The sequence below is a fragment of the Eubalaena glacialis genome, chromosome 20, assembly GCF_028564815.1.
Source record: "Eubalaena glacialis isolate mEubGla1 chromosome 20, mEubGla1.1.hap2.+ XY, whole genome shotgun sequence".
NCBI classification, from domain to species: domain Eukaryota; kingdom Metazoa; phylum Chordata; class Mammalia; order Artiodactyla; family Balaenidae; genus Eubalaena; species Eubalaena glacialis.
In genome coordinates, this window is record NC_083735.1 from 30,458,542 (window position 1) to 30,473,083 (window position 14,542).

At 58.4% G+C, this 14,542-nt stretch overlaps 1 protein-coding gene across 1 annotated transcript in view; it reads left to right on the forward strand.

Moving 5' to 3' along the window:
- Positions 1-353: 353 nt before the first annotated feature.
- The window catches only part of ADGRA2 (adhesion G protein-coupled receptor A2), a 34,399-nt gene continuing 20,210 nt past the window's right edge, over positions 354-14,542 (forward strand). The window contains exons 1-2 of the mRNA XM_061177557.1: positions 354-1,042; positions 13,035-13,106. Of these exons, the coding sequence (XP_061033540.1) occupies positions 780-1,042; positions 13,035-13,106 (335 nt within the window). The 5' untranslated portion in view covers positions 354-779. The remainder of the gene's footprint in view (positions 1,043-13,034; positions 13,107-14,542) is intronic.

Genomic DNA, 14,542 nt, shown 5'->3' on the forward strand with positions numbered 1-14,542 from the left:
GAAGTGCAATACAAAACATGGGCATCTCTGGCCAAGCCCGCGGGTCAATGAAAGCCCCAGAAGCATCGGGGGTGCAGGCTGGACGGCACGAGTGAGGGAGGGTTTTGTGGAAAGTGATGGCGGTTGGCTTTGAGGTCTGAGGTGGGTTATGGAGAGGAAGATTCCTGGGTGGGGGGAGAGAGGCGCGAGGGAGAAGTCTAGGTTCAGGGCGGGTGCAGGGGACACGCGGGGCCTCCAGCCGGCTGGCCCGCTCTTACTCCGAGGAGGGCAGCGGCCTGGCTGCGCATCGGGAGGCGCTAGGGCCTCGCGGACGGACGAGCTGGCGAGGGGAGGGCGCCCTCTCGGGAGGGCGGGCGGGGGCTGGCGGCGGCGGGAGCGGCGCCGAGCCGAGTTGCCTCCATCCATGGCACGGAGCGGCGGCGGCGGCAGGAGCCCGGCTCGATCCGCTAGGTCACAGCCCCGCGCAGAGCGAGCAGACGACGCGGAGCGGCCCGGCCTCAACCGGCCCGGGAGCACCGCGCAGACAGTCGGGCCGCGCCGCCGGGGGCCGCCCGCGCTGCGCTGACAGCCGCGCCCGCGTCCTCCCCGCCGGGGCGCTCGCCGGACATGCCCCCGGGGCGCGGCGGCGGGGACCCCGGGGCTTGCCTCCGCCCAGGGCCCCCCGCTCCGCCCTCGAGCGCCCCGGGCCCCCGCTGAGCACGCCTCTCGCACGCCCGGATCCCTCCGGCCGGCGCGCAGACGGGCCCCAGCGCTGTCGGTCCCCGCGGGGCGATGGGCTGATGGGCGCCGCGGGACGCAGGATGCGGTGGGCGCCCGCGCGCCTGCTGCTGCCGCTGCTGCAGTGGCTGCTGCTTTTGGCGCCCGAGATCCGCGGCGCGCCCGGCTGCCCGGTGCCTATCCGCAGCTGCAAGTGCTCAGGGGAGCGACCCAAGGGGCTAAGCGGCGGCGCCCCCAGCCCGGCGCGCAGGAGGGTGGTGTGCGGCGGCGGGGACCTCCCGGAGCCTCCCGAGCCCGGCCTTCTGCCTAACAGCACCGTTACCCTGTAAGTATCCTGCTTGGCCGGCCCGGCTCCAGCCCCGACGAGGGGACGAAAGGAGACCAGACGGGAGGGGTGGGAAATGGGGGACAGAGTCGACGTGCCACTTCAGAGACTCTAGGACAGGCCTGAGTCCAGAAGCCGAAAAGGGAGGCTTGAAGAGAAGTAAGGGAAAGATTAGGGCTCCAGGGGTGTGGAGGGAGGAAGGAGCATTGGGGGGCGGGGGCGCCCCAAAGTGAGGCACCGCGGGCGCCCACTCACCTGCACAGGTGACAGGGAATGCGCGCTGGCGGGACGCCCGCGCCCCTTGAGTTTCTAGCCAGGGCTGGTGTTGCGGACCTGCGGGGGGTGGGATGGGGGGAAGGCTCAGGGAAGACCGACGCCCGCGGCCCAGTAGATGGCTGTGGTCGTTACCACCGCGGACGCGTCCCTGGCCGCACTGGAGGAGTCTCCCGGCTTCATCCAGACGGCCTGGCTCCTCCAGTGGGGGGCGCCCCATCGGGGCCCGGAGCCTGCCAGCCCCGCTTGCAGCCCGTCTCTCTAGCGCTGGCGGGAGGGTGGGCTCGAAAAAGTCTGTCCTTGGGGTGCAGGCGCTTCTGGTGTGAATGAGACCCCGGCGTCCCGATTCCCACTAGGACCCCTCTCCCGCCGTGGGCATCTGTGAATTGAGCTCTGCTCTGGATCCTGCATCCCTCCCTCTTCCTCCCCTCCTCGGATATAAAGACGAACTTTGGCTGTTTCTCGATTGACTTCGCGAAAAGAGTGCGGAGAAAGAAACCTGGCTGAGGGGAAGGAGGCTGCCTCCCAGCCTCCTTCCGTCATACCCTTTCCCTTCTCAAGCCCGGGCCTTATTAAGCCCTCACTTTGCTGGCAACCAGCGCGGCCCGTTGCGCCCGCAACCCGACCCCAAGCCTCCTCGATGGGGGTCCGAAGTCCCCGCAACTGCAGGAGAATTAGCGACCCCTCCCCACCGCAGAGATTTCCTGCGCAGACCACGTGCTTGGAGCTCCACGCACGCCGTGGACCGGAGGCTCGGGCCCTGGCGGCGGCCCCTTCCTTTCCTGTCCTGGATCCAGCCTCCAAGCCGCTTCCCCTTCCCTGTCCTCCTGACCCCAGCGGCGACCGTTTCCCCACGGCCCCTTGCCCAGAGTTGGAGCTGGCTCACAGTCTATCCGATTGTGTCCAGAACAATACAGTAACGCCTCTGGTTGGGTGAGTTCAGAGGCTGCCCGCTTCCTGACAGGACACGACTGGTCAGCCTCTGACGTTGTCCGCCTGGCCTGCATTTTCCCCAGCTGGGGTGGGTGTGTGCATGTGTGCATTAGGGGGGTGGAAGCCCTGTCTCTGCTCTCTCCCACGTCCCAGCAGCTCAGGGATACAGCCATGGCCTGGGAAGGCAGCTGTGGCAGCTGATTCAGGTCCCTCTGAGTGTCCACTGGGGTTGAAGTGTCCAGACAGGCCTGGGCATTCCCCAGCCCACTCAGTTCTGGAGGAGAAAAATGCTTGCTGTGTGGAATGGTTGGGCTCATGTCTGTGTGAGTCCCCGCTGGGCCACGATAATTCAGTTCTGAGAGGAACGTGTGTGCCCTGGATCCTGCAGCAGCCGTGCTCACACGCATGTGTTGGGATTAGGGAATCCTAACATACTGACGGCAGAAAGAAGGGGGGAAACATTAAGAGGTGGTTTTGCAGTACATTTTAGAATGATTTGGTAACTAATGCTTTCCAGCCACGGCTAATTCCCATCGACGCCACTCCAGGGAGAGAGCGGGGCCAACTCTTGGCGAGAATATATCAGAACAGGGTGGCAGCCAGCAGGACTGCTAGCTCACCGTCCCATCCCAAACCAGCCCCAGAGGAAGGGCCCTTCTTTTGTCCCAGGCCACTGACCTACCTGGCTTAAGGTACCTTCCAAAAGAACAGCCCCCCCCCCGCCGCCCGAGCTTGGCTGGACATCTCCGCAGGAACAACAGACAGGGCAGGTCAGGCCGGAGCAACCCCTGAGAGCCCGCTGGCCCATCAGCCGGGGGTGTGACTAAAAGCAGCCACAGACATATGCCTTAGGCTCTCCCCACAGGCTCCACCTAATCCCGATCCTGACTGCAACCCCTCCCCCAAGCTGGCTCCTGAAGGAAAAAGAGCGCACGTTCTTCTTCAGCAGAAGCTTGGCAGGGATTCTCTTCTGGGGGCTCAGTCCCCCCAGCAAAGCCACCCCTACCCAGCAAGCATCTCGAGGGAAGAAGGAAAAGACGGGCTGAGAAGGGGCTTTTGCCGCTCCAGCCTGGCAGCAAAGAGAGGCTATGAGCACAAAAACCTTCACACTCTCCCAAACTCCTCCTCCTTACTCGTTTATTATTATTTTTTTCCAAATTTCCCCTTTCCCCTTTCTGCCCATCACCTGGTGCAAACAACAGGACTTGGGCCAATAGTCTTTGCATTATTGCTTTCCCCTCCCTCCGCCTCCCCTGTTTTCCTCCAGAATGGGCCACCATCTCCCAGTCCCCTCCACACACCGCCCTGCCCACGTGGGTCCTGGGGGAGTTGGGGGAGAGTGAGGCCTCTGCTTTGGGAAGCCTGGCTGACTGTTCAGGCAGAGAAAGTGCTAGATAAGGTGCCTGTCTGCAGAGAGCCTCCGTCTCGGCTCAGAAAGCCTCCAAGCCGTTGAGGGCAATCCTGTCGACAGCCCTGTGCACCTCACGGAAAACCCTTCCACCTCCACTCTGTTATCTCGGCTTCTGCCGTCTGGTTTTGTAGACTGCAGGCCCCCTCTCCCCACACTTGGCTTTTTTTTTTTTTTTTTCCTCTAATGGATTTTCGTTCGCGGTTTTCCAGGAAAGCTGAACTCTTGGCTTCCTTCCTGATCTGCCTGCCCCACCCCAGCCCCCATTCTCGAGGCCCAGTGCACAGGGCACGTCCTGTCCAGAGCAGGAGGCTTGATGGGCCTTCCCTGAGGGGCGGGGTCTCATGGGCGGCAGGGTGGAAGTGGCTTATCACAGGGAGAACCCGGGTGGAGGAGGGAGACGCAGACCACTGTCAACCCCCACCCGCCCTGTACAGCAGCTGATGGGCCTGCCCTCTGGTTCTGGGCTCTGGGAGTTCGAGTGAGGGGGATACTAAGGAATTCCAGGAAAGGGCTGATAATGGATAACTCTAGAAGGAAACCTCCTATGAGGACCTCCCAGGACATCTGAGCAGGCCCTCGGAGGATACCAGGCAGTGTCATAAATTCCTGGGCCCCTGGGCCGAAAGGGGCCTTAGGGACCAGCAGGTCCGGCCCCTAAATCAGCGTCTGACAGCTGAGCAAACTGAGGCCAGATGGGGAGAGGGCCACGTCTCGCCAAGAGTCACACAGCTTAGCTGACGCCCGTGTCAGGATTAGCTGCTTGGGTTCGTTTAGTTTTCCTCTCAGGTGAGAGACTCACTGTTCACCTAGCTGGACTTGGGACCCAATGGACACAAAGCCTGCTTTAAACAACCCGGTTCCTTCCCAGCAGGACCCAGGCCCTTTTGACCTGGGAACATTCCAAGGCTGGGTGGGGAGAGGGGTGGGCATGGGATGGTCCCTCGGTCCAGATTCTCCTAGGGCCCGCAAACCCTCATCCCCTCAGCCTCCCATCTGGGGGAGCTGCCCACCACGTAGGCTGCCCTCATAGGGGAGAAGGGGCAGTTTCCACCCAGATGTGCCTAGAGGAGGCCGGGGCCCTTTGCTGGGAGTTTGGTGGTCTTTGGGAGCCCCGGGGGAGGGGAGGGGAGGGGGAGGGGAGGGGAGGGGAGGCCCCTTCCCAGCCCCAATCCCCCGTGCTTGGCCCAGCAGTTCTTGAGCACAGACATCCCTCTGGACCTCCAGCTCTGGACTGGGCCCACCTCTCAGTGCCCCTCATCCCAGCCCCCGGGGTCCGCTTAGGGGGAGTTTGGGGCAAAGTGTGCCAACCGCCTGCACAGAGCGCGAGCGGAGGGAGATGGTGGCTGGAGGGGCGGGCCAAGGGGCCTCCCCACCCCCTTCCCTTCCACCCTCTTTCCCCCATATGGTTCTCATAAGGTCTGGGCTCAGAGACAGCAGCCAGAGGAAGTGGCAGTGTACAGAGAGCTTTTGTGCGGAGCGGAGGGGGAGGGGGAGGGGGAGGGAGCGAGGAGAAAGAAGGAAAGGAGGGAAGAGGCTGGAGGCTCCAACACACTCTCCCTTACCCTCCCGATGGTGCCGGGGGAGGGGCGGGGGGGGTCTCAGCTGCAGCGCCCCCATTGGGCTCCCGGACCCCCGCTGGTCTGAAGGGAGGGACTCAGAAGGAATCTCCCCGACTACCTACTGGAGGAGCTGGAGGCCACCAGCCCAGGTTCCAGGACTCATCAGCCCCTTCCTGGAGGTGTTAGGAGCCCTGCCCTGAGGGCTGCCCCTTGTGCAGGACGTCGGGGCCCAGGGTCCCAGCTCAGGGGAGCGCCAGGCGGAGAGCAGAGCCATCCGAGCTTCACTGGCTGAGTCCTTCTTGCACCAGAGAGACTGGACCTATAATTCAGGCCCCCAGTGGGACCAGGACCTAGAATGGGTTATTTGGCCTGAATTTTTCAGAACCCATGCAAGAACCCAGCCACTCCTGACCCCTAAGGAAGTCCCTTCCTGCCGCCTACTGTGGATCACCTCTCTGGGTTAGGGTTGGGAGGGATGCAATCCCTAGTCCTGGTGAGTCTGCGAATTTCCCCCAAAGGCACGGGCAGACCGGTGTAATTTGAACCTCACCGTAAATTGACCCTTAAATTTGGGGTCATGTTTTTAAAGGGAGCGAGTGTTCCTAAGTTTATGCCACATGGGAGTCATTGGGATAAGAACTCTTTCCTGAAGGAGAAAGAGTTCCAGCCACCTCTGAGTTGATCTCTGTCCTTCCATTCAGTGAGCTCTCCTCGCCAAAGCCCAGAGAGGGGAGGTGAGTTCCCCCATGCCACGCAGCCTGGACCAGGACCCCTCACTCCCCCATCACCCTGAGGTAGAGCCTTCGCCCCGTGGGACCAGACAGAGAAGAGGGGAGGGGAGAGGAGGGAAATGGCCCTGGGCTGAGGATCCAGAAGGAAAATCCAGTTAACTGCTAGGAAGGGGCTGTTCAGAGGGGCTGTTTATTTTCATTCCCCCAGCCCAGCCGCTCCGTTCTATTTAGAGCTCAGACACTGACAGGACAAAGCTGCCTCCTCCCCTTCCTCCCTCCTCCGGGGGCCCCCATCCTTCCCAAACTCCAGAACATTCCTTTGCTTTTAGAACTGGGTGATGGGGGTGGGAGAGCAGAGACACTGTGGAGTGTAGCTAAAGCGGCAGCCTCCCAGAACCCAGCTTTCCCAGCCCTGGGAGTGGGGAGAGGCGGGTTGGGGGAGCCGGGCTGGGGGAGCAAAGGGTGTGTAAAATGGATGGGACCAGGTGAGGGGCAGGGGACCGGCTGCAGAGAGCGGCCCAGGAGGGAGTTCCAGCCTGAACTTGAGGGGCCAGACATCTCCCAGCTGGAAAGCGAAGGGGAGGTCGAAGCCCCCTCCTCCCTCTCCTCTCCCGGCCCCCCCTCCCCCAGGGCGCTTTGCCTGCTGGGAACTGTGTGTTGGAGCAGAAACTCTAGACTTCAGGAGACTCGGCATCCAGGATGGGAAAAGCCATCAAACGTACGGAGTGGGAATCTTCGGTCCAGACCCTTCTTTTACTGAGAAGAAAACCCCCAGAGAGGGGCTGACTTGCTCAAGGTCACACAGCTCCTAGCCAGACCCTAGGGCTCCTGCTCCGGGTCAGCCCGGTCCCACACTGACCAATCAGAGCCGTCCTCCTTGGGGACAGGGCAGGGACATAACCAATCCGCTTCCCCCACGTGGATAGTGAGCCGGGGAAAGGGGCGCCACCCCCAACGATATATGTGTACTTAGGGGACCACTAAGTACAAAATCACTTCACAGAGGATTTGGTGGGAAGTGGAGGCAGGAAAAAATGCCTCCTGACTTTGGAAAATCGGGATTCCTGGACCAACCCCACCTTCCCTGGAGCTCTGCCCCTCCAGACAGCCACCCACCCATTCCGCCAGTGCCTGTTGTGAGGTGAGAGAGCTGGCCTTTGCCCTCAGGGGCCTTGCAGTCTCACCCTGGAGACTGGATACAGGCTCACAAAGCAGGACAGGAGCAGGGCCTCCAAGCTCCCAAGGAAAATCTCTGGGCTGGAAGGATTAAAGGACTAATTTATACTTAGGTATAAAAGACTGATGACAGACAGATCCTTTCAGGTTTATTTGTATGTTTAAAGAAACCTACTTTCTTCACCTAAAAGCTTGGCTCCCCAGTGGTGAGATGTTAGGCTGTGGGTGCAGGAAGTGCTTAAGGTGGATTGGGAGTAATTTCCCAGCTTCCTCAACCCCCGGGGACACACGCACGCAAATAGTCCACCCGGTGTGACACACCTCCCTTCACCTTCCACGAGTGGGAGATGGTAAACACCAGGTCTCATTTGTGTTTGTAGTACTGATGTGTTCCACAAGGCCGAGCACACAGTAGGTGTTCACGTAGGATTGAAGACCAAATGAATGGATGCCCAGGGTGAACGATTAAAGCAGAATCAATTCCAGTGCTGGGGGCCCCCAAATCCCCATCAAGCCACACCGACCACCCACCATGAACACCAGTAGGTTAGTCCTTCCCGTCCCCGCCCCAATTTCTTGGTTTCTGCCTAGTGACCACCAGGATGCCGTGACCTTGCAGAGAGGGTAGAGAAAAGGACCGAAGGAAGGCCCATATGTAGGAGCCGTTGCAAAATAGTTTTCCCTCTTGACCTTGACCTCAGGCCCTACCTGGACAGCCCGGCTTCAAGGCTGAGGTCAGAGGCTGTCTCAGGACATGGCTCTCTAAAGTCTGGGGAAAAGATGTCCCACCTGGGTGCCCTCCTAACCAGAGGGAGGCTGACGGACAGGCTTCCAGCCAAGGGAAGGATGGCAGGAGGTGTGGGAGTGTGTCCTCTCCAGCATTTATGTCCCCTGCAATCAGGCTCGGCAGACATGAAGGCAACCTTTAGCCTGAGGTGTGTGTCAAAGCAGGGCCTGTGGACCAGAGGTAGTCTCCTGTTTGGAGGTCCCACTGTCATATCAGTCAGGCTAAACTGCATCCACAACCTTTATGAAGCAGAACAGTTATTGCTAATTGGCATAACATGACATTTGGTAGTTATATAGCTACGTCTTCCTTAATTTATGTTTGTAGCATTTATATTTCAGTCGTGATTTTTTTTTTTTTTTTTTAGGTTTCAGATGCCCTTGTGGGCTCTGGAAATGCTCCAAGGCCCTGGGTACTGTGCTTGTGGGCGGGGCTGGGAGTACAGTTTCACCTTGACGGTGCAGCTGGTAATGGGCCTGAGACCCTTTTGGTGCTAGCAAGCAAACCACCCTCCTCCCCTCACTGATGGTCTCCCGAAGACACTGCCGAGGTGCCAGCAGCAGGTGTTGGAGACGGGCCCCGCACAGCCCAGAGGGCCTTGGCAGTGGCCTAAATTCCAGGCTCAGAATTCCTGGAGAGCACGGGGCCACAGTGTCCAGGCCTGTGGTCCTTGCATCTCTGTGCTGGGGTGGGGTGGTGGGTCGGTGAGGGGGCTGACATGTATGACTCTTCCTGCACATGTGAGAACCCTTTTGTTCAGGCAGGTGCTGGCCCCATGCCCAATGGGGCGGTGCCCATGTGACCCCAATAGGGTCATCTTTGATGTCGGACTGGGATCTGGCGAGCTTTTGCGGCTGCCCAGAGGCCACAGGGCCTCTGCAGACACCAGCCACTCGCTCCCGTGGCCTCCAGCCTCATTAGTGGTAACTCTGCTTGCTGCTCTTCCCTAAAATAGGACCCAAGCCGGGAGAGAGTTCTGGAATGGACTCAGTGTGCCCCCTCTCCTTGGCCAGATTTCAGATTCTGGGGTAGAGAAGAGGGGCCCCCAGGGACTGGCCCCCCTTCCTGTGAAAATGTGATGTTGGGTGGTAGACGCGGGAGAGAGAGAGGGAGAGAGAAGCCGAGGATGCTGGGTTGGGCGGGCCTGGGGTCTGAGGGGTGGGAGGCATGGTTGGGAAGCAAACCCACCTGGCAGGCGCCCTGTGCTGGTGCTGGGGGGAGGCCGTTGGGGCTGAGGCTGTCTGGGTGGGGTTGGGAGGTGATTAGGAGGGGGTAGAGACTGGCGTTGTGTCTGCGACTCTGGACAGAAACATGGGGCCGCCCTGCCTGTTTTCCTCCCATGAGAGCCTAGCGTGGCGGGAACATTTTTCTTCCTATTGGATGGGGCTGTGTGTGTGTGTGCGTGCGTGTGTGTGTGTGTGTGTTTCATCTACTTCATTAGCAGCCCTGTAACTGCCAGCTTCCTACCTGCCCCAAACACTCTCCCAAATCTCTGCCCTCACCTCCAGAGGACTGAACCTGCCAGCATCATTGAGGCCATTCTCCCCCTAATCTGGGCCTGAAATAAAATTTCCTCAGCCCGATCTAGGTTGTTAAGACCAAAAGATCCAGTTCTGGGTATCTGGGGACTAAACCATACCGATACCTGCTGAAGTCTGTCCAAGAACTGGAGACGTGGCAAGAAGGGGCCCATTGGAGGAGAAGGATGCAGCGCTGTTTGCCTGGTGCCCCCGCTTTAGTGAGTGGCTTAGAGGGTGGGCGATCAGGAATGTGTTCTCGCAGTGAGAAAAAAGTCTCATTTCAAGACTCTCCAGGATGGAGTTTACACTGGGCTGGCCAAGCCTGCAGCATGGGCCGCAGCCGACCCCAACGCCACCCCCGCTGTACCCTCTCCTCCCCAGCCCGACAGAGGCTGCCTCAGAGAACGCGGGCCTTGGGGTGGCAGCCAGGAGATGAGCTGCCCTGGACCAGAGGCTTGTCCTCACCTGCCTTGGGGGCTGGTCCCCATGCTTTGCTCTGTTCCCAGGCCACACACACACACACACACCCCACCCCGGCCGCCTGAGTATCTCCCCAGCAGCCCAGACTTCCTCCTGGGGAGGTGCTGGCTACAAGGAGACTAAATCAGGGATACGACTTAAAGCCACCGGCCCCATGTGGCCCTGAGTACTTGCGATGTGGCTGGTCTGGGTTAAGTAAATTGTGCTGGAAGAGGAGAATCCACACCAGATTCCAAGACTTAGTACCAAAAAAGGGAAAATATCTCATTAATAATTTTTGTTATTTATATAATTTATAATATATGCATATTTATAATATATAATAATATATTTATTATGTGTTGAAATGATAACATTTTGGGTGCATTGGGGTAAATAAAGTATATTATTAAGATTAATTTAATCTTTCACTTTTAAACAATGTGGCTGCTAGAACATTCTAAATTACGTATGCAGCTGGCATTGTACTTCTGTTGGCCAGTTCTGGGTTAAATTTGGGGTATGTGAAAGGTGTTCAAGGGTTAAAGGACAAAGAGTCTGGAGAATGTGGGGTACCTATCCCCTCAACACTACCACTAGACTTGTCTGGATAGGGTTCTCCAATTAGGATCCCGGGTTTTAATATCAGGGATTTGGGAGTTGGAGAATTTGTTTAATTTTCTGTTTTCAATTCAATGATCTTTGAACAAAAAATTTTTTGCCCATAATTTTTTTTTTAATTTCTATTTATTTTATTTATTTATTTTTGGCTGCGTTGGGTCTTCGTTGCTGCGCACGGGCTTTCTCTAGTTGTGGTGAACAGGAGCTACTCTTCGTTGCAGTGCACGGGCTTCTCATTGCGGTGGCTTCTCTTGTTGCTGAGCACGGGCTCTAGGCACGCGGGCTTCAGTAGTTGTGGCGCACGGGCTTAGTTGCTCCGCGGCATGTGGGATCGTCCCAGACCAGGGCTCAAACCCATGTCCCCTGTATTGGCAGGCGAATTCTTAAGCACTGCGCCACCAGGGAAGCCCCTTTGCCTATAATTTTGAGATAATTTTTTACTAGAAGGTATTTTCATAGTGTAAGATTTTCATTTCTAAAGTCAGTGTTTCTCAAACTGGGATCCTCAGACATATTTGCAGGAAATAAGATACTTTTCCCCTCCCTTTAACAGGTCCATACTCCACTCAAGTTTGGGAACGTTCTCAGGCTTCCCCCTTCGTGCACGGGGCTGTGATAACCTGGCTCCCCCTGTTCCTCTAACCTTCCACACCCCCTACCTCTCCCCTGTGCCCCCCCATCAGCATCCCCATCTTTCTCCCTCCCCAAGACCCAGGGAGGGGCAGTCCCTGGGAGAGACCCTTGGGGTTTGGGGAGGCTGAAACAGATGCCCTTTCTCACCCCACTTGCTGACATTTCAGGACCCCTCCCGACATTACTAAGGATACTGAGGGGTCTTCTCGCCTTCTCCAACATTTAATGCAACCTCTGAACCTCAGGCTCTGAGGGTGTATGGGGGAATCAGCAGCAGATGAGGTAGGATGGGCTTCGATTTAAAACTCACACCATCAAGAGCCTGTCCCCACCCAGGGGGCCACCGCAGCCCCACCAGGGCCTGAACGAGACCATTCGAGGCCCTAAGAACTGACAAGATCATTTATAATTGGCCACCACAGGTAACGTGAAATAAAACTATCCTAACCCATAAAATGAGAATAAAGGGGTTTGAGAAAGTTCTAATTATTCATACGATGACTACTGTGATGTGCTTTTTGAAATATCAAGACAGTGTGTGTGTGTGTGCGTGTGTGTGTGTGTGTGTGTGTGTGTGTAGCACTTTGGAAACCCAGCACTCCCTTGAAACCCTCCACACAGTCACCCTTGAGACCTTGCTGGGAAACGTCACCATTGGAAGGACAGTGAGGGGGGACCCGAAGGGGAGGAGGGGCCTCTCTGGAGAGGGGAGAAGGGAGGAAGGAGATGAGGTGCCACGTCTTCCCACTGACCCACAAAGCCCCCTTCCACCCTTGCCTCCGTCCCGGCCATGGTCTGTTTTCCATGTGCCCTTGAACGTGGTGTAGCATGGACGTCTGGGGTCCTCTCACTGCCAGTCTGGTTTGTGCGCCCACCCACTTCCATTAAGCTTTGGGGCAGAGCTCTGACAGCCCCTCCTGGGCCCTGCCCCCGCCCCCTGCCCTCTCCCTTACTGTCCAGCCCAGAGGCTGCTCACTGGAGGGGAGGCCCAAGGCCTGCACCTCTGGCCTTCCCAGGTCCGTTCTCCACCATTCAGAGCAAAGATGGAAAAACTTTTGCCTCAGCGCAGGGCAGGCAAGAGCTGGAGCTGAGAGGCTCATTAAAGCTTTTTAATAAGCAATTAACTCAAGGGATGAGCCCTCTGGCTGGTCTGGAACTCTCTCCTCCCAGCGGGGAGCCTGACAGAGAAAGGCTGAGTGGGTGGGCAGAGTGGGTTCGGTCAGGAGCTTGGGGCCCCTTTCTGCTTCCACAAATACAAACGAATAAATAAACAAGACTCCGAGTGGGCAGAGGCAGAGGCTGAGGCCTGGGCTCCCCCGGGGCCGAGGACTCCATCAGTTTCCGGTCAAGGCTATAGACAGGCTTGGGGATGCATGGGCACTCCATCCCTCTGAGTTGGGGGCCTTTGAGGGGAGGGAGGGGTCCCCTTCTGGTGAGGTCCTCAGCTCCCGGAGTGATGGAGACCCCGAGGAAGGGCAGGTCCTCCCACCTGCCTGACTTCCTCTTCTACCTGCCAGACCATTCTCCCCAGCACTGTCCTCAGATTACTGGGCCGATGGCTTGAGCAAGACAGAGCTGTGGAGGGCAGAAAGGGGCTGCCGTGGGCTCGGCCCTGTGGTTCCAATGTCAAAACGGGTCATCACAACTTCACACCTGCTCAGCTCACCAGCGCACAGAGCCTAAGTCAGACCCAGGCTGTGGGGAGACCCAGGGCAGGCGACACGTGTGACCTGGCATTCAGTGGGCTGACCAGTCTGCCCGAGCCGTTCGCTGGCTCCTCCCCGTGGTCTCCCGGAGCCCAGGGTGGGGCTGCTCCTCGCCCAGCTGCAGGGGGCGCCGCTCACACAGAAGGCAACACTCTCCCGTCTGTGTTCTCCCCGTCCCTCCAGGCTCTTGAGCAACAACAAGATCACCGGGCTCCGCAACGGCTCCTTCCTGGGACTGCCCCTGCTGGAGAAATTGTAAGTGCTGGGGCAGGGTGGGGTGGAGGTCACGGGCAAGAGGTCGGGCCAGGGAGGGTGAGGAATCCTGGCTGCTGAGGGGCCCGGGACCTGCTGGCCGAGCAGGGCCCACAGTCGGACTCGACCACCAAGTGGAGGGCAGAGGGGCTGGTCCGTGAGGGAGAGACCAGTTCCCTCACCAGCCACAGCACAGAGCAGCGGGGACACGGCGCTGGTCCAGGCAGGGATGGGGCCGTGGGAAGCTCATTAACACTCTTTAATGAGCAATTAGCTACAAGGGCTGAGCCCCTTAACTGTCCAGAAGCCGCCTCCCCGTCCCAGCTGGGGGCCCAGCATAAAGGGCAGAGGGAGAATTTAGTGTGACTGAGGCCTCTTTCCTCCTTCCCTAAACACAGTCGACAAACAAAGCTCCAAGGGGCCAGAGCCCTGGGCTGAGGGTGGGGACAGTGGATCACATCCACTTCTCCCCCTCCCTTCATCCCCACGGCCCTGGATTACAGCTGCATCAGCAACAGCATCCTTGGCTGCCCTGTGGACCGACGGCAAGGGCCCTGCTAGCCCGAGAGAAGCTCCTTCCCAGAACTGGGGACCTGCCTCGGTCACGGGCAGGTCCGTGCCAAAGGAGGGGGTTGAGTCAACCCCTCTCTCGATTCCCCGTTCAGTTGGCAACTCCCGATCCACAGCCTGTACAACAGCTTTGGGTCCTGTCTCCTCCACGGGACCCCTGGGCCTGCTGTCCCTCCAGGAGCTGGATCCTTGCCATCTCCCCCACATCCAAGCCCCTGTCTCCTAGCTCTGCTCCCACCTGCTGGGCGTTCCCAAGGCCTCCAAAAGGGTCCTGCCCCCTCTAGTACCATTTTGCCTGAAAGGCTTGGATCAGAGGGATGAGGGATACGAACGGATAAGGCAGACGCCTGCTCTCAAACAGCCAAAGAGATCACAGTCTAGTGAGACCACAGACCTTGCCATATATATAGGAATGAAGTAGGTCGGGGTTTCTGTAAAGTCCAAAGGAGGGATCAGCGAAGGCTAGAAAGTTCAAGGGTAATAGAGATGCAGTATCGACATGATGCAGTGTAGATCTTTAACCAGGACAACAATCTTACGAGATTGTCTCTATTACACCCACTTCACAAGGGAAGGGCAAGGCTCTCCCACAAGCCGCCTGTGGGGAAAGCTTGGTGGCCTGGCTGGGTTGGGGGCGGGTGGAAAGGGACACAGCCACGTTTGGCATGGAAAGGTGGAGCACGTTCTGTGAGATCAGGGCATGTGGGGGGTGGGAGGGCTCCCGGGATGTTAGCCACGGTGCGCGCACACAGCCGTGACCAGCTCTCGTTGACTCTGCTCCGAAAGGGAGGAAGGGCTGCCCCCGATATGCTATTTAGAAGACTCGTTAGGTACGAACATTCTCCTCCACGAGCAGCTAAGCATTCAGG